Source organism: Cyrtonyx montezumae, unplaced genomic scaffold (genome assembly GCF_038088225.1).
Source record: "Cyrtonyx montezumae isolate F1298 unplaced genomic scaffold, pur_monq_1.0 scaffold_3, whole genome shotgun sequence".
NCBI lineage: Eukaryota > Metazoa > Chordata > Aves > Galliformes > Odontophoridae > Cyrtonyx > Cyrtonyx montezumae.
This window is the reverse complement of record NW_027072034.1, coordinates 118,802,218-118,824,712: the sequence shown is the minus strand read 5'-3', so window position 1 is coordinate 118,824,712 and position 22,495 is coordinate 118,802,218. Positions and strand designations below refer to the sequence as shown.

The 22,495-nt window shown below is 39.6% G+C and overlaps 2 protein-coding genes across 2 annotated transcripts in view; both read right to left on the bottom strand.

Moving 5' to 3' along the window:
* The window catches only part of POC1B (POC1 centriolar protein B), a 44,759-nt gene extending 29,357 nt beyond the window's left edge, over positions 1-15,402 (bottom strand). Inside the window, exons 1-7 of the mRNA XM_065743201.1 lie at positions 15,326-15,402; positions 15,162-15,246; positions 3,917-4,088; positions 2,940-3,119; positions 1,526-1,633; positions 652-767; positions 218-351 (exon numbers count right to left, since the gene is read on the bottom strand). Of these exons, the coding sequence (XP_065599273.1) occupies positions 218-351; positions 652-767; positions 1,526-1,633; positions 2,940-3,119; positions 3,917-4,088; positions 15,162-15,246; positions 15,326-15,340 (810 nt within the window). The 5' untranslated portion in view covers positions 15,341-15,402. The remainder of the gene's footprint in view (positions 1-217; positions 352-651; positions 768-1,525; positions 1,634-2,939; positions 3,120-3,916; positions 4,089-15,161; positions 15,247-15,325) is intronic.
* GALNT4 (polypeptide N-acetylgalactosaminyltransferase 4) lies at positions 12,536-14,905 on the bottom strand. Its single transcript, XM_065743200.1, has one exon. It carries the CDS (start codon positions 14,763-14,765, stop codon positions 13,014-13,016), a length of 1,752 nt encoding a protein of 583 aa, XP_065599272.1. The 5' UTR covers positions 14,766-14,905; the 3' UTR covers positions 12,536-13,013.
* Positions 15,403-22,495: the final 7,093 nt, after the last annotated feature.

The following is a 22,495-nucleotide window of genomic DNA, read 5'->3' as shown; positions in this document are numbered from 1 at the left end:
TTATTCAAAGTTAAGCATGCACACAATACCATCAGATTAATTGCACAGTTGTAGCCAAAACTGATGTGCTTCCTTACACACTTATTAAAAGGTACACTAACACAACATCCACTGAAGTTTAATCTTCAAGTACGGCAAGAAATTGTAAATGTTACATTCACTTTAAAAACAAGATAACGAAGAACTTATTAAAATTTAAGAGGCTTATTGTGTATACCTTGTGCCCATGAAGTGTGTAAATAAGTCTTCCTTCTAAGAGATCCAGAATCTTAAGTGTACCATCAGTAGAAGCAGTGATGAGATAGTTGCCAGAAGGATGGAACGTTACACAGTTAACTTCTGCTCTGTGAACTAATTTACAGAAGACAATATTCAAAGTCTACATATAAGGAAATACACAGTTTCTGTGTTCTTCTACCTCCCCACCCTAAAAAAATTGTTTAGGATGATCAGAATGCAGCTTATGTTCAGGTTGTTCATTTTTTTCTATGAGGGTCACTGGGCTACAAAAAGGTTACTTACAAAATGACAGTATAATCTGTTTCTCTACATTCTCCAGTAAGGAATGAAATCACATAAACAAAAATAAACTACATTTTGTAACAAAGAGTCCCACCCTAAATAAAACACAACAAACTATGTTGCTTTTACCTTTATAATGCTGCAGCAGCTTGTTCATTCGAATATCCCACAGTTTCACAGTATGATTAGAACCTGCAGAAGCTATACAAGTACCACTTGGGTTGAAATCTGCAAAGTTTGGAAACCTAAATATAATTCATGAAAATAGACTGATTACTTGTTTTGGTAGAAATATTTGTGTTTTTTTTAAGTATTAACACTGAGCACGTAAGAAATACCATACTTGAGTTTTCAAAGAACTTAAATAAGCATAACTTAAATAAACAAAATGTGCCTGATAAATCATAGACTCGTTAAGGTTGATGAGGCTGTACAATCTGTTGTTTTTTGGTTATTTGTTGTATCTTTTTTTAAAAAAAGGACAGCTTACTGACTCAGATATTCACAAGTGACACTGGCATACAATGTTTCTAGAAGAAAGTGCTGCAAAATCTATTCCTGAACATAATGACATTGATATACAGAAGAATCAAGAGTTTTTAAGCAGGAAGTAAAATACATTTCTCCACACCTAGATGTGGCAGACTACTGAAGCTAATAAAATACAGTCCTCATCAACAGCAGTAGAGAATTCTCTAAGTTTTCTTCTTGTTGAAGTATCCAATATTAAATAGCATTATCTTACCCAAATAAACATGAAAATATTTAATAATCCAAGAACAATCTAACTTCTCTCTTTGTTATTTCTTAACTACGAGAAGACAGCTAGGTAAGTGCAGCTAGTTAACTTATTTAGGAGAAAGCAAAAACTAATTATTTTAGTTTATATGGGTGGTAGAAGAACTTACAGCCTATCTTCAAGTATAGCATGTTAACGAAACAAAACACATATTTAATCTTATTAGAACTATACACTTACAATTTTTTTTATAGCAACACTCACCCTCCATAATCTATGAAACTATCAATACATGTTTTATTTACTGTATCCCAGATCTTCACAGATTTGTCCTCACTGCAAGATGCTATAAGTCTTCCATCAGGTGAAAATCTGGAACAGACAAATGTACAGATTGCTATTCTGAGAAGTATCAGTCACTTTGTATTCTAGGCGTAAGCAGCAACACATCAGAACCAGGAAAGTCTACCTAGAATTAAAATATATATAACATTCAAAGAACATTTGAATATCTCATATTTCTCATGAAGTAAAAAAACTGTAAGTTTCCCTCTACACTTTTTTTTTCTATTTCACAGACAAATACAAATTAATACTTGACCTATACACGATGGAAAGAGAAAAAAAACAACAGTAACAGCAGCCTAAAATTGGTATTTCAGATGCTAATGAGATAATTATAGAACACTATAAGCAAAAAAGGAGGACAGAGTAGAACCTTGCATTCAATTTTAACCTACATATATATTCCCCTGTGAGTTCTCTCAACTTCCAAACTGTCAGCAAAACATTTGTGATTCTTCCTGGATTTAGCAGACTAGGTTTTTAAACAAGAAAATGGATTTGTCTATAATTTCACCAATCTTTATTATTCCTACATAATAAAAAACTGCACAAGTACTTCAGAGCAGTACTCAAAAACACTGACATACTGTTTCCCAGAGCTTCCATTTTTCTTCTCAAGATTAGATACTTCAGAATTTTGTAGTGCTTTGGTACTTTACAAGCACTATGTTTCTTTCCCAAGATGTTTAAAGCAGGCCTCCTAGCTGCATAGTTGCCATTAATATGGAAACAAATTATGAAAGAACAATCTATTTTTTTTTTGCCTTTGAAGATCCACTCTGTCTTCAATGGGATGTTAACCTTAGCTTTCAGTTCAAAGACTTTATCTTCCCCAATTCTGTAAATTTAACTCATTTTGACTCATGACCTTTTTTTATGCCATTACTGTTTCAAGAATAGTGAAGAAAAATACTTCCATGAATAACAAAACTAACAGAATAAGTGAATGCTGCACAGTAAGTTGTTAACAGAACATGGATATACACAGGACTGTGGAAGTAGACATGATACTCTGTGATGTATGACCTAAAAGTCCTTTACTCAGTATGTAAGACCTAAATGTCCTCTAGAGTAAAAGGATTAAGAATCAGTGGTCAATTTACAATATGCGCATATTAACACAGAGCAAACTTTCACATTTTAATTTGGAGATACATGTGAAGTGTGTGTGTGTGATATTAGTTTATTACAATTTTATTACTAGTGATAGATCAGCTTATATCATTCTCAGATTTTTCCTCTCTTAGTTCTCTTTCAGGAAATAGAAATCTGAAGTTCTGAACACAGAATCCACCACAGAAACCCCTTTGCAGAAAGTAAAACCAAAGCTTACTTGGCACAGCGAACCCAATGAGTGTGCTGAAACAGTGAAAACAAAAGGCGCCGACGTTGAACACTCCATATTTTTACTGATTTATCATTGGAAGCTGAAACTAGAAGGTGGCCATCGTGTGAGAAGCTTACACTACGAACTGCTGCTGTATGGCCTTTCAGTACTGATGATTCACCGTGACTGAAAATAAACAAACAAACAAATAAATAAATAAAGCCAATAATATTAAATAAAAACAGGGTTAAAATTTTAAAAAAAAAATGATTATCTACTTGGAATACTGCATCCCATCCAAACAAAAAAAAGCAACAGACACTGGCTACCACCGCCAATATTTTTTTGCCTTATTTGTAGATAAAATATTAGAATACTGACATAAAGGTAATCATATTTAAGATGACCAATATTTGGAAAATATTGCAACTATCAGTACCAGTCTCCATGCAGTATTTGAAAAAAGGCTTTATTAAATATTTTGATATAGTAATATACAAAACATTTAAGAGTTAAAATGACATCAGTGGTCCCTTCCACCCCCTACAATTCTGTGATTCTGTGATCAGTTTTCCCAAGATCATCCTGATTAGCTCGCAATTACTAATGCTTGAAAATAAGTCTAAGGAGACAAATCGATCACAATATTTTCTTTAAAACCACTTTTTGTTTCTTTCATCACTTTTCTCCCCAAAATGAAGTACAGTCATGCAATTCTTATTAAAGAAATACACCCTTTAAACTGGAAATACATTACCAAGTCTATTCTTGCACACTCATAAAATCGTAATCTCTAAATTGATAAACTATTCCCTGGAAGAATAAACAGTAAAAAAAACCCACACTACTGGTGCTTTTATATATCTGTCAATGCCCAGGCTGGGGTGTGGAAAGCAAACAGAAACATTTAACATGGAAGGACCCCAGTAATCACAATTACACATTAAAGAAATGTATAGCTAGCATTGCCCAGTGACACTCACATGCAAGGAATCCACAGTCTGACAGTACGATCCTGGGAAGCTGAAGCAAATAGCTGTCCCTCTGGTGAGAAATTCACACTGGTCACAGCATCCGTGTGGCCTACAAATTTGTAAGCTCTGCATTGCTTCTTCAGCTTCCATATCATGAGATACCTATCCAAAGAAGAGGTAGCTGGCAAGAAATGATCAGAATTTATTATGAGTCTGCCAACTGTTATTTGAAAAATCAGAAGCAGTAGAATTTTCATTTTTTGTAGTCGCTTTACAAGTTGATCACACTATCTACATAACATATCCCCCATTAGAAAGAAAATTGTACCCTTAGTACAGAAAGGAGAGGGAAAGAAGTAAAATGACCTAGAAACTGAAGAATGAAGGAAAAAGGGAAAAAAAGAGGGATGGGTCTTTTCTTTCCAGTCAGCCTGTTTCAGGCACGAGGATAGTACTGACAGCAATAGAAGAAGTCAGTTCATTAGCACATATGTCAAGGCAAGCTTTAAATAAAATATTAGACTTTAAACTCTCCTTTGGGACTTGGCTCAGAGATGCATTTTCCTCCCAAAACGGCTTCTGCTAAAAGATGTGGAATCAGACTGTCCCTATACCTGTACCAGTAGATGTTAACCTGACAGAACTATAGGATACTTAACCATCCCATTCCAACTTTTCTGATCTCTTTATTTCACACTAAGCTTTTACTGAAAGTAATTGAATGCTTTTTATTTTTGTCTTTGATTCATAAAAAATGTGACCTAGAGTGGCATAAACAGGAGGGGAAAAAAAAGTGAAAAATAAACCAAAATAGAATTTGAAGGTGTCATGTTGAAAATGTGGAACAGACAAGATTGGTGTTTTCTAAAATTAATAATGTATGAACTGCCAATTATCTATGGAAAGCAAAGAAGTACCTCACAGACTGCTGACAGGCCTTTAAATACCAGCCCTTTGCTTCCAGTTCTAAAACTAAAGGAAATATTATAAGAGATGGCACTATAACAAAATTAAAGCCTGGTTTCTTGCTGCTTGCTCTCTCACAGAAGGATTAGCCCAAGGCTAATGACACAAGCAGTGACACTCATTTTCTTGGGACACCTACAAACACCTTCCCTGCTCTTCCTTTGGATTCCCTGCTGCCTGTGCTGGAACAGCATCCTCAAGTTCACACTGTGCATATGCCTAAGTGTGTAAAAGAATAACAAGAACCTTCCAACACAGCTGATGTGGAGTCCAGGAGCACAGACCAAACCTTGCCATTACCTCCTGCCAGCACTTTGCTAAATATGCCAGTACCCTACCGTTAGCTTCCTGTTACCATCCCACCAGTGCTTGGCCCATACGGATCTTCATGGCCAATTTAAAGCATTAGAAATGAAACAAAAGAAACATAGAAGGTCCAGAACAATTTTTTAAGAGAGGCCCTATCATAAGCAGGTCTTTGGCACACTCTCCTCTGAGGAACACAATGTAACCAGAACTACATTTAGAGCACAAAACAATTCCTCTTCGCTGTAGCAATGCTAATAACTGAGGATCTGCAACATGTAACTAGAAAGGTGGAAGCTGAAAACCACTCTGTGGTACTTCAATACGCCACTTAGCCCAGTTCATAAACTCAGGGCTTTCTGTACACCCACAAATCTGAGGAAACTTCAGAAAATATGTTTTTGTGGTTAAGTGTCATAATTGAAGAGAATACCAAAGAACGGAGACCTGGACTTAATGCAAAGGTCAAGTTTACACACTGCTCTGCTTCTGTTCCCTAAACGAATACCTGGCTTCCAATAAGCCAAGAAAAACGTTCATGGCACTTTGCAATGAAAACAGGCTCTGTCTTTCTTACAGAACACACACGCTCAATTGTGATGAAGAACATGATACAAACACACATGAACAAACATGGTACAGCACGTCGAAAGGAGAAATGAAGACAGGTGAACAAGCATCCTGACACACAAACTGGGCAAAAGTGCATTCACATATGTATTCACATGTGTGGCACGCACATGTGTTCACCCCATGTTCACTGAGTCATGTGGTATGAACATGCATGAACAGGCATGCTTAATATGGTATCTTCACAAATGTTGATGGATATGATATGTACAAACATGCTGAAATGTGCCTGCAGGACTCAGTCTCAGCCCTGCACGTAGGCTCTCACATCATCAGCGTTAATGTTACAGAGACACTCTCAGAGCCCAATAGAATTGCCATTAGCAATTCACACACAGTATTCACCTTATAAAGGTAGCCTGAGATGAAGGCATCCACTGCTCTTCTGTCTTCACTATCCTTTACAAATGTTGTGGATATCTAAAAGGGCTATGTCAAGTCCTCCTCACGGTAAATAAAATACTTCTAAAGGGCTTCTGAGTGTTCTCAAGGTCTTCCAGCATTCCCAGGAAGATGCTTTAAACAAACCACATATCCTGATTATAAGAATCCAGTGACAGTAAATTAATGATGGTCTTGCATTCTGATTTGCTCTAAGAACTGTATAGTATCTGCTAACGTGAACCAAACAGGGCTGTGTGCATTGCCAGGGGTGAATACACCCAGAAGAGAGATTTTGCAGTATTCCTATACCAGTCTGGTTCTTGAAAATAATAAAAAAAAGTGAAACACTAAGACATATATGTTTAAAGTATATGCTCTATTGATGCAGGCACCAACTGAAATGCCACCAAAGGTTGACAGACCTGTGCACAGTAAAATCTTTTTAAATTGCAGAGTGCTGTTCCATCAAGGCAGTGTGTGGTGACAGGACAAGGGGAAATGGCCACAAACTGATGCTAGGAAGTTCTGCACAAATGTGTGTGGGAACTTCTTCCCAGTGCAGTGACAGCACTGGCACAGCTGCACAGAGAGGTGGTGGAGTCTCCTTCTCTGGAGACGTTCCAGACCCGCCTGGAACTGTAAGTATATCTACATGCAACAACAATATAGAAAAGATATTGTGCTGTGTATAACTGCAGTATAAATAACATTCATATTAACCTGCAAAAATGTTACAGACTGGAGAAAGAATATTATGCCTAAATAAAATGTAGAAGCACACAAAAAAAATACTTAAGAATTAAGCATTATTGTAGATATGCCTCTATTTCCACCAGTGCTGTCAAGTTTCACAATCTATCTGGGTAAGTAATCTATTACAGATTTCACACTTCTTTCATTAGCTTCCTGTGTATGTATGCATGTATTCATTTATTTATGAAGGATTTGTTCTGACTACTGTGGTTGCCTTTTTACACAAAAAGGACAACAATTTGCCTGAATTACAAAATATCAAGGAAGAAAATAAATACTTTGACTGGAAACTGACAGATGATGAATCGATAACTTAGTTTGCTAAAAACTGGAGGATAGTGCTCATTTTTATTTGACTTTCTTCCTTTTTAACCTCTGAATCTTGTAACATATTTCTCTAGTGGGTGGACATAGCATGAATCCTCTTATAATTTCCCCCAACCTCTTAAACTTCTTTTGGTGTTTAATTAAATATATCAAGGTATTCATAACTATCCCTACCAGTTACTGTTCATTTCAAATATGCATTTAAAAATCCTCTCCAATTTTTCACATTAAAAAAAATACTGTCAGGGAAAAAAGATACAAACTACATTGACTCACAGTCATACTTCCTCTTTGCTCACTTTCTATTTTTCAACTTGTCCTCATCTTTGTTTTTCAGTATTGACATGAGCCATGGACAAAAATGATTCATGACCTATAATAACTCACTATTTCTCTAAGCACGTTTTCCAGCTACTAGGAAGGGCAATTATTGGACTGAATAATGTATTCAAGAAGAGTACTAGATATCCATCTGATAGATTTTAAGTTTATTAATTAGAACTAGAGGATTTAACCAAATACACTCAGAAATACTTGGCAGATCTTCACCTTAGCTATTAATCCTATTTTAAATGAAACCAAGGAAACACAACTCAAAATCCTTTCATCCTGGACCTCAGCTAATGTGTTGCTATATTAAATCTATTAATTTCAAAGTTTTATTTTATTTAATTTCTGCCTGATAATATTTTCATCAGAGAACGAGCAGCAGATTTCCCAGAAGTCAGCTCAAGTCTGACTAGAGGTCAACATTTCCCTACAGATATGCAGATGCAATTTGGCTGTGCAATGTATGCCTCACTCAGAATCAACACTTTACAGAAAACATTCTGCCTCTTCATATGCTTTCATCTAAACATTCTGAAACAACACTCATGAATCAGTATGAATGGTAATGAAGTTTAAAAACGAGTGATAAAACTTCATAAAACTGTGATTCTAAGAGGTTTTGAATAAGTCATATTTTCAACTCTTAACTTTGACATCTTGGATGTTACTATTTACGCAGCAAGTATGGGTGTCAAGGGATTCAACTGAAAAGAAAGAAAACAAAGACAGCACTACTCTTCTCTACTGACCACACCAGTTTATCTTCTTTGCCTGGAAGGTCATGAAAGTTCAAATGCAACATCTTTATGGGGCTAGAAAGGGAAAAAAAGTGTTTTAATCTTTTTCCATTGTTCTCACAGAGCACAGAGCTCCCAGTTTCAAGGCAACATCAACAGAACTCAATCGCATGCTACGCAGGGAGTCTCATTTTCTATACCCAAGCCAGTGTAATTTAGCTCCTTCTCCTGGTTCTACGTAGTATACTCCTCCTGGTTCTACGTAGTATACTCCTCTTCAAAATTAGTTTGATTACTGATCAACTCAGGAACAAAAATTTCCACTGAAACAGTCCTGCCAGAAAGCCAGGCAGTGACCTGGGCACAGGCACACCACAGGTATGTGGTGGCCCCCCACTCAGTCTGGTATCCTATCAGCTGTGGCCTGTGCCACCTTGAGATTGGCCTGAAGTACTTCCCCACTTCTATCTTCTCTTTCTTGGATCTCTCACCCAAGATCCTCTTCAGCTCGCCACACAGCATTCCTCAGGTGCAAAGTGCCATGAACATGTCTTGAGAACACAACCCAACTTCACATACTTGCAGTAAATGTTTTGGAGAAATCACCAACCCTAAATTTATGATTTTCCCTGGATTCACTTGACAGCCAACTTTAGCCATGTTTAATGACATGGCACATTCCCCAAAGAACTGTCATACATTAAATTCAGACTCATAGTTCAAACATGGAAACCCTGAATTCCTAATTTTATCCTAGGCCCTACTGCTCACCCAGCAAGATTTTGGTGTTTGTAGTTCCCATCTTTTTTCATATTTTGTCATTAGTGAAACACAAAAGCAAATACCCAGTGCTCTAGCACAGAGCACGTAACTGTCAATGGGAACCACGCCCATCATATTACCTAGGAAAGATTAACAAGGAAAGTTTTCTGAATTGGAGACTACATACAGCAACAGTACTGTCAGAAACTGATGAACTAAATAAAGTAACAAGTAAATATACAAAAAAATAGCATTAATGGAACAAAATAGGAAACATTAATTATCCTCTCTGAAGAATGCGAAGATGGTTACTTTAACTTATTAGACATTTGGAATTGCATACAGAAGGAAAAAAATAAAAACAACAGAGAAACAAAAGTAAAAAAAACAACAGAGGTGATACTTCCTAAGTTAACACAGAGTTGATTGTTAAGGTGTAATTTCAAACTCTACCTGTGTGCCCTAGCAGATCTGAAGACAAAGCCTTACAAACCAGGGTATTGACCCAAACAAGCTGTGCTTTATTGGCATTTTCTGTCACACCATCATGACAGCACTAAGAGTTTCATTCAAAACATGTGATTTCACACCCTCAGATGATACAGCACGGTTCCAACATTTTGTTCACTACAATTTCAGCTCCATCAGGTGCGGTAAAAGACACACAAGTATTACAAGAGATTTTCAACCTGTGGTGTATGCGTTCCATCACAAAATGTATGTATGTATATATATATATACATGGAAAAAGAAACACTGTTATGGGAAATCTGGGAAGAAAACTCTCTAACACCAGTGTGGTGTTAGAAAGTGGCATTCCTTTATTCCTCACAATGCACACTGAGCGACTTGATAAGCACGCCCTCTCAGAGTTCAGGTTCTACATTTATACAGTTAAAGACATACGTACACAGTACATTGGCATACATCTTAATTCTTTTCAAGGACTCATAGATATGTGCTAATGACCCTTTGGGCACGTTCAGTGGTATTTAGGGTGGTCAAATGCCCACCTACTTCATCCCCCCCCCCCCCTTTTTTTCCTTCATCACTGATACAAATACAGTTAACAGCAATTCCAAAAATTTCCCGCTTCAAGAAGAATCTATTAAACCTCTGTCAAAGTAACTAAGAGTGAATTCTAAGAATAGCAGACTCCATATGAGGAAATTTTAATAGCTCCTCTGAGGATCAAGATCATGACAATTTCATTGTACGCTGTGTGTATTTGTACAAGTGGCAGAGAAAATTACTAAGAATAATTTTCACACACTAGCCAACGTTTAATTATCATTCGGGATTTTATTTTTCAAGAGAAATCTCAAAGTAAGCTCACATTTATTCAGTGTTAAGTTTACATTCAGTTTCTTTAAGTCACTTAAAAATCAGTAGTTTAAAATATACACAAGTGCTCCCCAAATTTTTGAAGTTTAACGCAATAGAAAATCTTCCACAGTTTCAGATTTTCCAGAAATCTGTAGGCACTGGAAAACAACCAGATTAGAGTATATCTGTACAACTGCTACAACTCAGTTTGAGGCTAGCTGGACTCAGAACAGGAAGGTTTTAATTCTCTCTTTCTTTTCTTGCCTAATTCACCCACTTCAACTTTTTTCCTCCACGTGGGAGAAAGTACATCCTTTATGTCTGAAATCCAGATTGTTTACTTTATCCAGGTTGCTTACTTTTGCCTTTTTTGGTTCCCCCCCCCACACTCCTATTTAGGTTTTAAATAATCACAAAAACAGAGTGGAAGGTGGTGGGGAGAAGGAAGAAAGGATCAAGTATACATCGAGAGAACAAGCTCTTTAAGAGGCAGATTCACATTGATTTATTGCTTAAATAGATAAGGAACACTTTGAATGTCAGATTTAACACGAAGGTAGTTCTCGATACAAAATACAGTTTTTGTCAAGTCCTAAAAAAAGTTAATTGCATCAAGTTTGCATAGTCTATATTCACGCTTTTTACTTTTGTCTGAGGAAACATGCATTGCATATACAACAGCTGCTTCAGTCATGGAGAACCCAGGTCTTTTTACTGTTGTACCTACCTAACGTAACAGCCTACAGCAAGCTTTTCACAGAAGCACGTAATTTGCATAATTTGTTCCTCCAGTACTTAATGACTGGTTGCCTTTTACAATTTGATACACGATTCATAACTCATAGGTCCTCACAATAATTCCTTACTGCAGTGGAATGGAATTTTTCAGGAATGTCTCCCTTATATAGTAAAGAAGCTCCCTTTTACCCCAAAATTGTATTTGGGGGGAAAATTTTTAAGAAAAAAAAAAGAAAAAGCTGTAAGTAACCTCCTAAAAATAAGTTAAAGGCTTATAACAACCCATGCCACACAGTGGCAAGCATTTTGAGTATGACTCAGCACTACATCCCCCGCTCCAAATTTTCTTCCTCTGCTCCTTTTCAATCTCAGCCTGTTTGCACTCAAACCCCTCAATTCTTTAAAAATCACTTAGATTCAAACATATATCTTTATTTACTCTTGCTTTGTTATCTTTAATACATTCACTTCAGGTTTTACTTGCTCCCCTTTAACCCTACTACTTACCAACACCTTAACCAAATGTCCATCTACTGAGTACCTCAGGTGTCTTTACTCAGATTCCTATTGCTCACAAGTTCAAATTCCCACCAGCCCAGAGTCATACTGTAGCCATTGAATGACATTTATCCCTTCAGTGTAAGGAATCAAAGTCAGAATGCCCAAAACATTAAGGTAAGTGTTCAACTTAATTGTATATAGCTAAAAAGCAAAGAATCAAGATTTTTTGTCAAATACAAAAACACATCAGTCACATCTACTATCTATAATCACACTGAAAGCTAATCAGTGACACGGTTCTAGAACTGGTATTACTCAAAACTTAGTAGAACAGAATACAGAAAACATTAAAAATAAGATTTGCTAGATGGTTCACAGGACATCTTGTTTTCCTCCCATTTTCTCTCCTTTGCCTTTCCAGCTCTCTTCACCTCAGTAGCTCCAGACTAGGTCACCCAGGACACTATGGTGAATAGAAGGAAGCTGTGTATGCTGTCTTACTTCTAAACTCTACTGAGTGTGCAGAGCATCACAATTGGTGCCAAATAAATAACACAAAATAGGACAGCTCAACTTTTCCTTTGTATTTCTCCCCTCTACTTTACTGCCAATCTAAAATGTGTAACACTCACTAAAATCCAAACAAACGGATACACAGCATAGTCAAATAGACTGTGTCTTTAGGAAGCCAAACTTAACAACAAAAAGCTTACACAATGATGTAAATATTAAATACATAGCGAAGAAACAGCAGTAGCTAATGCAATTCTGTGCTTTAATTCCTTCCCCTCTACCTTCCAGCTGAACTCGTACTTCTAACCACTCGCTTCTTCTCATCTGCAGCACCTCTAGCACGTTCTTGGTTTCACTGCTACTACAGTGTCAATTCATCCACATGCCATTGTAGCACAACTTAGGGCGATAGATATGTTCATTACGATGAATCTGCAATTAGGTCAATACTGCAAGAACCACAACTTTGCTTCAGTACAAAATTTTTACCTGCGTGTAACATTACCTTATAGGTTTAATGTGCTCATTTTTTAAGAGTAAACAACGAGAAAATCCCTCTTCAGTCCACTCAAAAGGATTTGTTTTCCCATAATCAACGGAGACCAAAATAAGAAAATAATCGGTCAAAATTTTACAAAAATAGAAGGCATTAGAAGTGTAAATCACTGCTTTAGAAACTAACTCCCAGCACTTGCCTTTGCTTTCAGTACAGTTCACCACAGCAGACAGTTCCTACACCGCTACAGGAAAGACACATCTGAAGACACTCCAAGGTATACAGTCAAAAAAACCTCGGAGACTCTGCTCAATTTGATTCTTACTTCTGCTAGTGATTATTTCTCGAATTTCCACATCTGATTTTTATCTGCAGCATTACAAATTCTCATTTCCACATCAGCACGCCCCTCAGCGGTGCGATAAGCAGTAAGGCACTTTCCAGAATGAGGATGATAAATAGTCCCATCTTCTTTGAAATGCCATATAATAATTTCGGGGACAGGAGATCCATCTTTTGGACAGTTCCTCATTCCTATGAAATCCTCTTGCTCAGGGACTTCAGCACACAGCTCCGTTACAGAGTTAAATCGAAACTCCTTATTTGAAGTGTATTCAAAAAACTGATTTCCTCCCTGACCATGACATCCAAAGAGAGAAAGGTGAGCCCCCGTAGGATTATGTTCTGGTAAAACGTAGTCTAGGCACTCTGAAGATATCCCTATATTGCGGACAGCACCGTGCCAGCCAGGACGATCTTCTGGTACATGCAACTCGGAAAAGACATTTTTCAAATACCAGTTAAAACTCTTGCATTTCAAACGCTCTCTTAGAAGCTTTCTCTCAGAAATATCTCCATAATTTTCTTTTCTCGCTGGAGGATTTCTGTTGTAAAAGTGCTCCTTATACTCATCCATCCACACCTCAGCAGCACGTGCTGTGTTCTGAAGGAAGTTTGGTCTAGCGTACGGAGCACGCTTTGGAAACACGTGGCCTACGTGGGAGCACGGATGAATTTCCAGCATGCCTCCACACTGCCACACTCTAAACGATAACTCCAAGTTCTCTCCTCCCCAAACATCCATTCCTGTATCGTAGGTACCCAGGTACTCAAAATACTTCTTGCTGACAGCAAACAAGCCCCCAGCCATAGTCGGGGATCTGATCGGGTCCGTTTCAGACTTGCGCCTCAGCCGTTCATGCTTTGGCACTGAGTGCCACTGGAATGTCAGTCGCCAGTCGAAGCCCCCGATCATGGGCTCTGCTGACTGCATGTAATATTCAAACGTGTTCCAGTCGATGGTGTCAATAACAGGACAGATCACAACAGTCTCGTTCTCGGCAATCCTCTCAAGCAATGGCTCTAACCAACCGGAGACGCATTCACAGTGACAGTCGAGAAACGTGAGGACATCACCGGTAGCAAAGGTAGCTCCAATCAAGCGCGCACGAACCAATCCCTCTCGTTTGTTGGTCCGTATTAAACGAACTCTTTTCAGACCGCTTATGTACTTCTCGAGGTCGGTTTTCAAATACACTTTATCACTCAAATCATCCACCAGTATGATTTCTTTCAGAAGCACTGAAGGAGACGTTTCAAGAACGCTGTGTACTGTCCGCAGCAACGTGGACCAGGCTTCATTGTAGAAGGCGATTACAACAGACGTCGTGGGCAGCTTTCTGTAGTTGTAAGATTTAGTTTTACAGCCGCTCAGCCGATTGTCCTCAATGTGCCGGTGGAGAGAGATTTTATCGCTCACAAATATATTAATTGCATACTTATCAATCAGCTCCGCTTCCTGCTTCTTCTCCTCGGGGCTCAGCTGCAGGCGAGCGGGTTTGCCCCATTCTCCCGGGGCGTAAGAATCGGGCGGGGATTTGTCATAAACCGGACGAGCCAAATCCACCGCCTCTTCTGCTCCGTCCGTGAAGCGCCGCTCCCATTTCCCTTTGGAGATGCTCTCCCCTGAGAGGGAGGCACCGAAGGAAGAAACCGACAGCTCCAACGCGAAGTAGGCGACCGTTAAGAAGCCGAGCAGCACGCAGCTTCGGCGGACCCACGTCCATCTTCTCGCCAACCGGATCCTCATGGCAGCCCCGCGCGGAGCGGAGCTCGGGGAGCCGCCGTGCCCCCGTACGGGGCTGGAGGAGACGAGAAGCGGCGGAAAGGCACGGCGCAGCCCCCCACCCGCGCAGCCCCGGCGCTGTCCTCGCCTACTTCAGCTCGCTCGTTCGCTCGCTTGCTTACTTCCTCCCCCTCCTCCTCCCCCGTCTCGTTGCGGGACAAACCCCTCCCCCGCCCTGTGGTTTGCTCAAAAAGTTGTCGCTTAAGGAAGGGGCAGAGACTCGCCGCGCGCCCGGCCGGCGCGGGAAGCCGCCCCGCCCCTGGACACGGACCCGCTCCCGGAACCGCCGCCGGCGCGGCTCAGTCCGGCGGGCGGGCGGGAAAGAGGGCGGGGAAGCCGGCTCCCGCCCCGCGCGCTTACCGAGCTCCGCGGCGCTCGCGCTGAAGGAGACGCCCGTCACCGCTGCCCGGTGGCCTCTGAGGGGACGGATCAAGACCGGGTCCTCCTAAGGAAAAGCGGCGCTCCAGTCAGAGCCGCGGCACAGACCCGCGCCCCTCCGCCGCCCCCCGACCCCGCTCCCTTACCAGCGCGGAGGCCATAGGCGGAGCGGAACTGCTGCGGCGCCTCAAACCCCGCGCGCTCCAGGCGCGGCCGGTCGAGCCCCGAGTTCCTCCGCGGCGCCCGCCTCGCGCCCTGCGATTGGCGGCCTCACGGGGTGAGCGGGGCGGGGCTGCGCCCTAACGACGTTCCCCACGCTCTATCCGCCAGTGCCATCGGCGTTCGACTGCTCGGGAGCGGCTCTCTCCCCGCGAGGCGGTCTCCTGACCGGCAGCCCCGAGGAGAGCTCAGGCTGGCCCCTGAGGCGGCAAGGAGGCCGGGCGTGGCTACGTTTCCCGAGGCGCCTGAGGGGGCTGGGACAAGAGGGAAGCTGTAAAGGAGCCTTTGGCTGGGCGGGAACGTGCCCAGGAATTTACACGTGTAGGGAATTTGTGAGTGAGGAACAGAGCGTTGTGCTCAGAGTCGTTCTTTTTCAACAAAAGCCCTAGATCTGTCTTCACTGTAAGGGTCTTGCCCCATGCAGCAAGCGTGGAGTGCCCGAGGGAAATGCCTTTAGGGAAGCTGGGGAGGGGACAAAACCTTCACACAGAAGTGTAGGGGTCCAACCCCCCTGCCGAAGCTGCTCCCTAGCCCGGCTTGTACAGGTCTAGTGGAAATTATGGCCCATGTTGTGTGGATCTTCTGACTTTTAACACAGGACAACTCTGTGTAACATCTCTGTAAGTGATTTTGAGTTAAATAGGCTTAGTTAGTATTGTCCTCTTTATTTTTTTCCCCCCATTTCTTTACTAACCTGTATGCTTTCTGTATTTCCCAGATAGTGTTTATGTTTGTATCATGCAGAATTACCTTTAAACACTCCTTTAATTATTCACAGGATGGCTTGGGTTGGAAAGGACATTAAAGCCCATCCATTTCCAACCCCTTGCCATGAGCAGAGTTGCTACCCACTATACCAGGTTGCCCAGGATCCCATCCAACCTGGCCTTGAACCAGGGATGGGACATCCACATTTCTCTGTGCAGCCTGCTTCACTGCCTCACCTAATATCTAACCTAAATCTCCCCTCCTTTAAAACTGTTTCCCCCCTGTCCTATCACTAGTTGCCCACATTAAAAATTGGGTCCCTTCCTGCTTATAAACTTCCTTTGTATACTGAAAGGACACAGAGTGGTCTACCTGGCTCCTGCTCCAGGCTGACCATGCCCAGCTCCCTCAACCTTTCCTCACAGAGATGCTCTAGCTCTCTGATCATCTTTGTGTCCTTCCTCTGCACCTGTTCCAACAACACCATGTCCTTACTGTGCTGGACACCTCGGAGCTGGACACGGTACTCCAGATGGGGCCTTACAAAGGCAGAGTAGAGGGGGACAAACACCTCCCTCGACCTGGGAGGATGCAGTCCAGGATACTGTTGGGTTTCCCAGCTGCAGTGCTTTATAAAAGTGTAAGTAGATCTTTTGTTTTGTTTAAACAAATGAACAGAAAGTTACTGTTACTAGTGCTGTGAATGTTTACGTAGCCTTGCAAATCCTTAGATAAGGAAACCAATCTCAAGGGAAAACTACTGCTCCAGTAGTTAGGCTAGGAGAAATAGGTGACAATAATTGGCAAAAGGAGGGCTTTGATAGCAGAACTGTTGTTCAGTATGCAGGCGTTCATGAAGAAATAACTTACACTGCAATTACCTTTCTTTTTCTTTTTTTTTTTTTTAAATCTAGCCTTCATTTTTAGAGTTTCGTCTGACATTGAACTAAAGCATCTATAGAATCAGGTTAGTAATTAGGCCAGCACGTAAGATTGGTCAGTTACAGAACAGCTCCAAATCAATTATATTTAACCATGACATTTAGATTTGAAATAGTAATTTAAAAATGGTGGAAAAGGCAGGATTATCACAAGTATGTGAAAAAGATTTCCATTGTCTTCTTCTAGTCAGTCCTTCTACTGCTTATTTGACTTCACAGCTTCAGAGCTTAAAAGAAGATTTTCATATTAAATAAAATAATTCTAGCATTTAGATATTGGTAAGACTTGAATGTCCCACATTCTGCCATGCTGTAGGAACACTGAGGTATCCTCACTGAGCTCACTTGTCCTCCTTATCACTATTGAAGTCATCCAGACACTTCTTTAGTGTTTTTCCCATTATCCTGTTTCTCCAAGGTTTTATTGACTGTGGGTGAAGCCCACAGGGGAAACTGCCAAGTACCCATTGGCTGTGTGCATCTGGGAAGCAATTTTAGTACCAGTTCAAGTAGTTATGTTCTGTTCTCTGAGATAAATTACCCTCTGCTTCTGTAATTCTGTGTTGATACTCTCAGTATTTCTGGTATTGTGTTCTGGAAGGCCCTTAAAACCCAGTGGGCAGGTGTACACTAAGATAAATGAGAGTCAAGTCATAATGAATCTTTCTCCCACTGCCTTCACGTCTGCTACATTTCCCACAGCTCACTATCTTTTACTCATTTTAGAGCGTTGGCAATAAACAAAAATCTGTATCTGACCCTAAAATTCCTGACATAGTGCCAGGTGATAGACACAAAGCAAAGAAAGAACTGCAACTACTGAAAGGGGGATGGATATCACAATTTCTACTGGAAGAAAGTTTCTCAGCTTGCAGGGTTTACAAAGTTAATCTGTTCCTTGCTGCTTTCCCTCACCTGAGGGCGTTTTGAGGACTCCCAAGTGACTGTAGGAGGTGAAGTACTCCCTTGTTGCAGATATATAATTAGCTATAATAATTGTAGCTATAAAGCTGGCAGGTAATCGTCTTTATGTGGATTTTTTTTTCTCATTAGCATGCATAGATTTTATTTTTAGAATGATTTTCTGATTCTTGCAACTCCTAATAATTAAATGAAATTATGAGTTGACATTAACTTTTTGAGGTTGAGAACAACTGTTCTGTAACATACAGGTGCAGTCTACCATACTGGGTTGCTGTATGCTGTGATGGCAGTGACAAATGGTGCATCAGAAGATATCTTCCAAGCATAATGCCTCATCGAGCTGTTGCTTCATCACCTGTGATGTTGTTCTCAGACACTGAGGTAAGGTAGTGTGTGTCCAAACAGAAACTGTGCATACGGAGGAACACTGAGATTGTAGCTCAGAGTTAAATTATGTGTTGAATTCAAGGACGTGTAGACAAACTCGGTACTTTTCATGCCATATACGTTGCAATGAATGCATGAATTACATTGACCACATACTATTTCATAATTATAAAGGTAATAATGCACGTGGCACTAGGGACAAACTGAACACACCAGCCCACTGAGGATTCTAACTCATCGAAGGGCTTTATAACGTTAGTATTAAAACAGACTTTGAATGTCATATCCTACTTCAGGGTAAACTGAGAGCCCAACATCTGTGTTGCTCCCATCCATGGTGGCTGCTAACACAGCTGACCCCACGGGGCACTGGGGCTAGAAGGTAGCTGCAGCTCTTTCAAAACACATTGCTGTGCCCCTGGAAGACCTTTTAAAAAGCTTGAGGAGCCAGCAAGCACTCTAGCAACAGAAACTGTAGGTCTTCATACTGTGAAAATGGGATGCTTTTTTGGCACTAAATACAAGATAGAACCGTAGTCACATGCGTCTGTGTCGTGTCACAGCTTTCTTCTCTTCACAAAAGGTGGAGGAGGTGATGAGTGTTTTATACTATTGAAGTGCTCGTAGCAGTATCACGTAGTTCAGTACACAGTAAAAAGCTTGATGAGGCTCTTACTGAAGCAAGGCATACATGGCAAATTACTCAGTAGTTAAGCATTACTAGCTTAATTAAAATATTAATTTAAATTTTACATCTAAATCTGCTAATGAGGTAGCTCAGGAATCCTATTCAAATACCTGAAAGTTATGGCTTGTATTCACTAAAATCAGTGGCAGCTTCATGTGGGTGGCTATGGAGTATTTTGTATTTGTAATGTCTGTAATATGTATGACTGTTCTATTTCCAGATATATTACATAATCTCCTACGTTGATCTTTTAATGCAAGGGAGTTTCAGCTTTCTGAATTGCACTGGTTAAAGCCATTGTATTCACTAAAACACTGGTTGGATTTACTTACTTTTTTTCTTCCAGCCAGACAAGTTAGATATTGCACACAAATGACAGGTGTTTCTAAGTAGAAATTAGAAGGCATATGTTTTAGTTATATGTTCAGTCATTCAGTGACTGTATAGTGGCATGGATTAAAATGTCAAGAGCTTTGATTCCTTAAAGAATTAGTTCTATATTTGTGTAGATTGATAAAAATGGCAACAAATTTACAAGTCTGATCAAATGACTTTGTAAGGCGTCCTTGATTCTTGAAGGTGTCCTTGAATAGGGCAAGAGAGTAAGGATGTGTAATAGGTCATTGCTTGAGCACACTACAGAAATACAGTAATATAAAAATATTTAGTGTTCATAGTTGCTTGCAGCTAATAGTATTTTAAGATTTTTTTATTTTTCAGTATATAATTTGTGTTTTTATTGGAGGATACACAAGAGAACTTTAAGAGCCTGAAGGGAAACACCTGTAAAGAAAAAGAGCATAATTTATACTGTAAACCAAATAGCCATGTAGATCAGAAGCTGAGTGATGGTTACTCTGACAAAGAATTTATCTTTAAGTCATTAAAATTTATGTAAAATTGGGTGTGTTATCCAAAGGGTTTTTTTGTTTGTTTGTTCCTTTTAGTTAGACATTTTTGTATAGAAGATGCATATCTTTATAATGACTTCAGGGATTACATTTCTTAATATTTCTCCATAAGTACCTAAAAAGTACAGTGAAAAATAATATGCACTTGAAGTATGCAGTGAGCTGCATTTCAGCCTGCCTTAGTGTCATCTTCAGTGTTCATTATAAATCATAGTCTTCACAACATATGTATTTTGTTTGAACCTGTGAGAATACTTGCAGCCACAGATTTTTCTTCTGATAATGAGAGGGTCTGACTGGTGGAATTTTCTGGAATCATTCTATTATGGTGATTTATAGCCATGACATCACTACCTGTGTGCACTTCTAACTTTAAGGAACATCTCCGCTCCTTTCATAAAGTTTTAACAGATGACCAATATTAGTAATGTTTGCTATGTTGCCTGTAACATGAATATGTTGGTAAATAGATTTCTATTTCAGAGCACTTGCACCTAGCTTTTCTAGAAATAAGCAACGCTCTCTAAATAGATGTGTGCTGTGATGACTGTGTCGCATACAGAACCAGAGAAAACTGCATAATCAGTTTACTGGTAAGGGGTGTTTAAAACAAGTAAATACTTCTGTGTTTTACTAGGCTCATGAAGCTTAGAAGAAGCTGTGAAGAATTTGTTACAATGCAGCAAATATTAGAATAAATGTGATGCTTTGGCAGATGCCATATGTCATGGTGTTTGCAGATTACCTCCATTTAGAAGAGCTGAGTAATAACATCATCTAACATAATGTGGTTATTAACTGCAGGAATGAGTTAATGAAAACTGATGAACTGCCATGTGAAGATACCTAGCTCGATGAAGTGTCTGCTTATTCATGTATCACAAGGCAGCATTATACATAAAGAAACTAATAAGAAGAATAAACTGAGAAGTGGAATAAACAGAACTGAGAGAAACCACAATAAATTTAAATAGAGATGATTACCTTGATATCTTGAATTGATATCTGAGCTCACTTGGTCAATTTTAGTAGCTTTCCTTGAAATCCAAACATGGTGAAAGCAGATTCTGTCTCGGATGACAAATTGATGAATAAAAGGTGGCACAGCCTCTATTTGTTGGATGTTACAGAGGAACCTGGTATTTGTGCATAGCAGAATTCGTGTTGGCAGGTAGTTCATGGGGTTTATTATAAACCAGACTTCACTAAAACTAGCTGGGCCAAGTTTTCAATCTGCAGTGAAGATGTAGAGAATATAAGGAGTAATAAAACCTTAATGCATTTTGCTTGACTAAGCTTTTCAAAAGGAAAAATACTGTGTGCTTTACACCGAAACAGAAAATATAGAAAATCACCTTGTTTTACCACCTGCAATTACAATTGATCAGAATATTTCAGGACCCCAAGAAGCTGTTAGAAATTTAAAAAAAATGTTTTCCTTTTTGTACACAGATGAACAACTGTAAAAAACATAAGGAAGTGAATGAAGGATGTTCAGATCTGAAGGCTGTATAATAATCCAGAGCATGTCAGGGAGGGTGGGTAGCTGGTGATGTGTCAGTGAAGATTGAAGGCAAGATTATTGAGGATTTTTTCCTCAACCTGAAGGAACAAAACAGAACAGGATTCATAGGTTTTCTTTGAATCTTTGGGGAATTATGGGATTGAATGAATGAAAAAAATAGAAGATGTGCATGTTGTAGCTAAAACAATCAGCTACTTTATATAAATACAATGCTTTTTATTCTGAGATTGTTAAGTACTTTTTCAGTCTGACTAGTAGTTTATTCTACAGGTAGGATTTTACTTGCTCTTGAATTTCTGCAGGCACACACGGTGGTGAACACTAAAGTTTGCTGTTGAAAAGATGCATTGCGAGGAATCTAATGTGGTGGAGAACTGCAGTAGAATCAGAACCAGAGTTCACGTCTGACTCCACATTCTTATTTCATGGCTCCAAGAAATTACTGGCAGGCCTCCCAGGAACATTAAAAAAAAAAAAAACAACAAAAAAACAACACCTAAAAGTATGCAGAAATAAAATTTAGGGTTGTAAGAGCTGTTTTTAATGGAGGCTATTTACTAAAGCTACCTGTGGAAGGGCATGACAGAATTTCACTTAGCTAATGACATTTTCTGTTCAATAATCCTGATGTTACTTCAGATTTGAGCTCTGCTTCATATCATACCCTCTTTAGCTGCCATTTCTTATTGCTCTTATTCTTTATGTTAAATTTAAAACCAAAGCAGTCACTTCTATCATGTTGGCTCAGTGAATTTAAGTTCATAGGATTGCAGTTGAGAATTTCTGTTGCTTTTGTTTTCTGTGAGCTACTTGGTTTTTATTTTGTTTTGATTTATAGTATCAGAGTGGAGTTGGAAGAGTTGGCTATTTCTGTGTTTCTTGTGTTGCTTTGGATATTTGCTTGAAATTTAAATGGTCAAAATAATTGAACTCTGGATTAGAGGCAGCTTATGGCAAGATATATTAGGTGTGCAAACAGTACTTGGATTCACAGCATACTTTAAGACTGAGTC

Bases quoted from the DNA above. Each gene is read 5' to 3' on its own strand.
- GALNT4 (XM_065743200.1), bottom strand. From the start codon at position 14,765: ATGAGGATCCGGTTGGCGAGAAGATGGACGTGGGTCCGCCGAAGCTGC.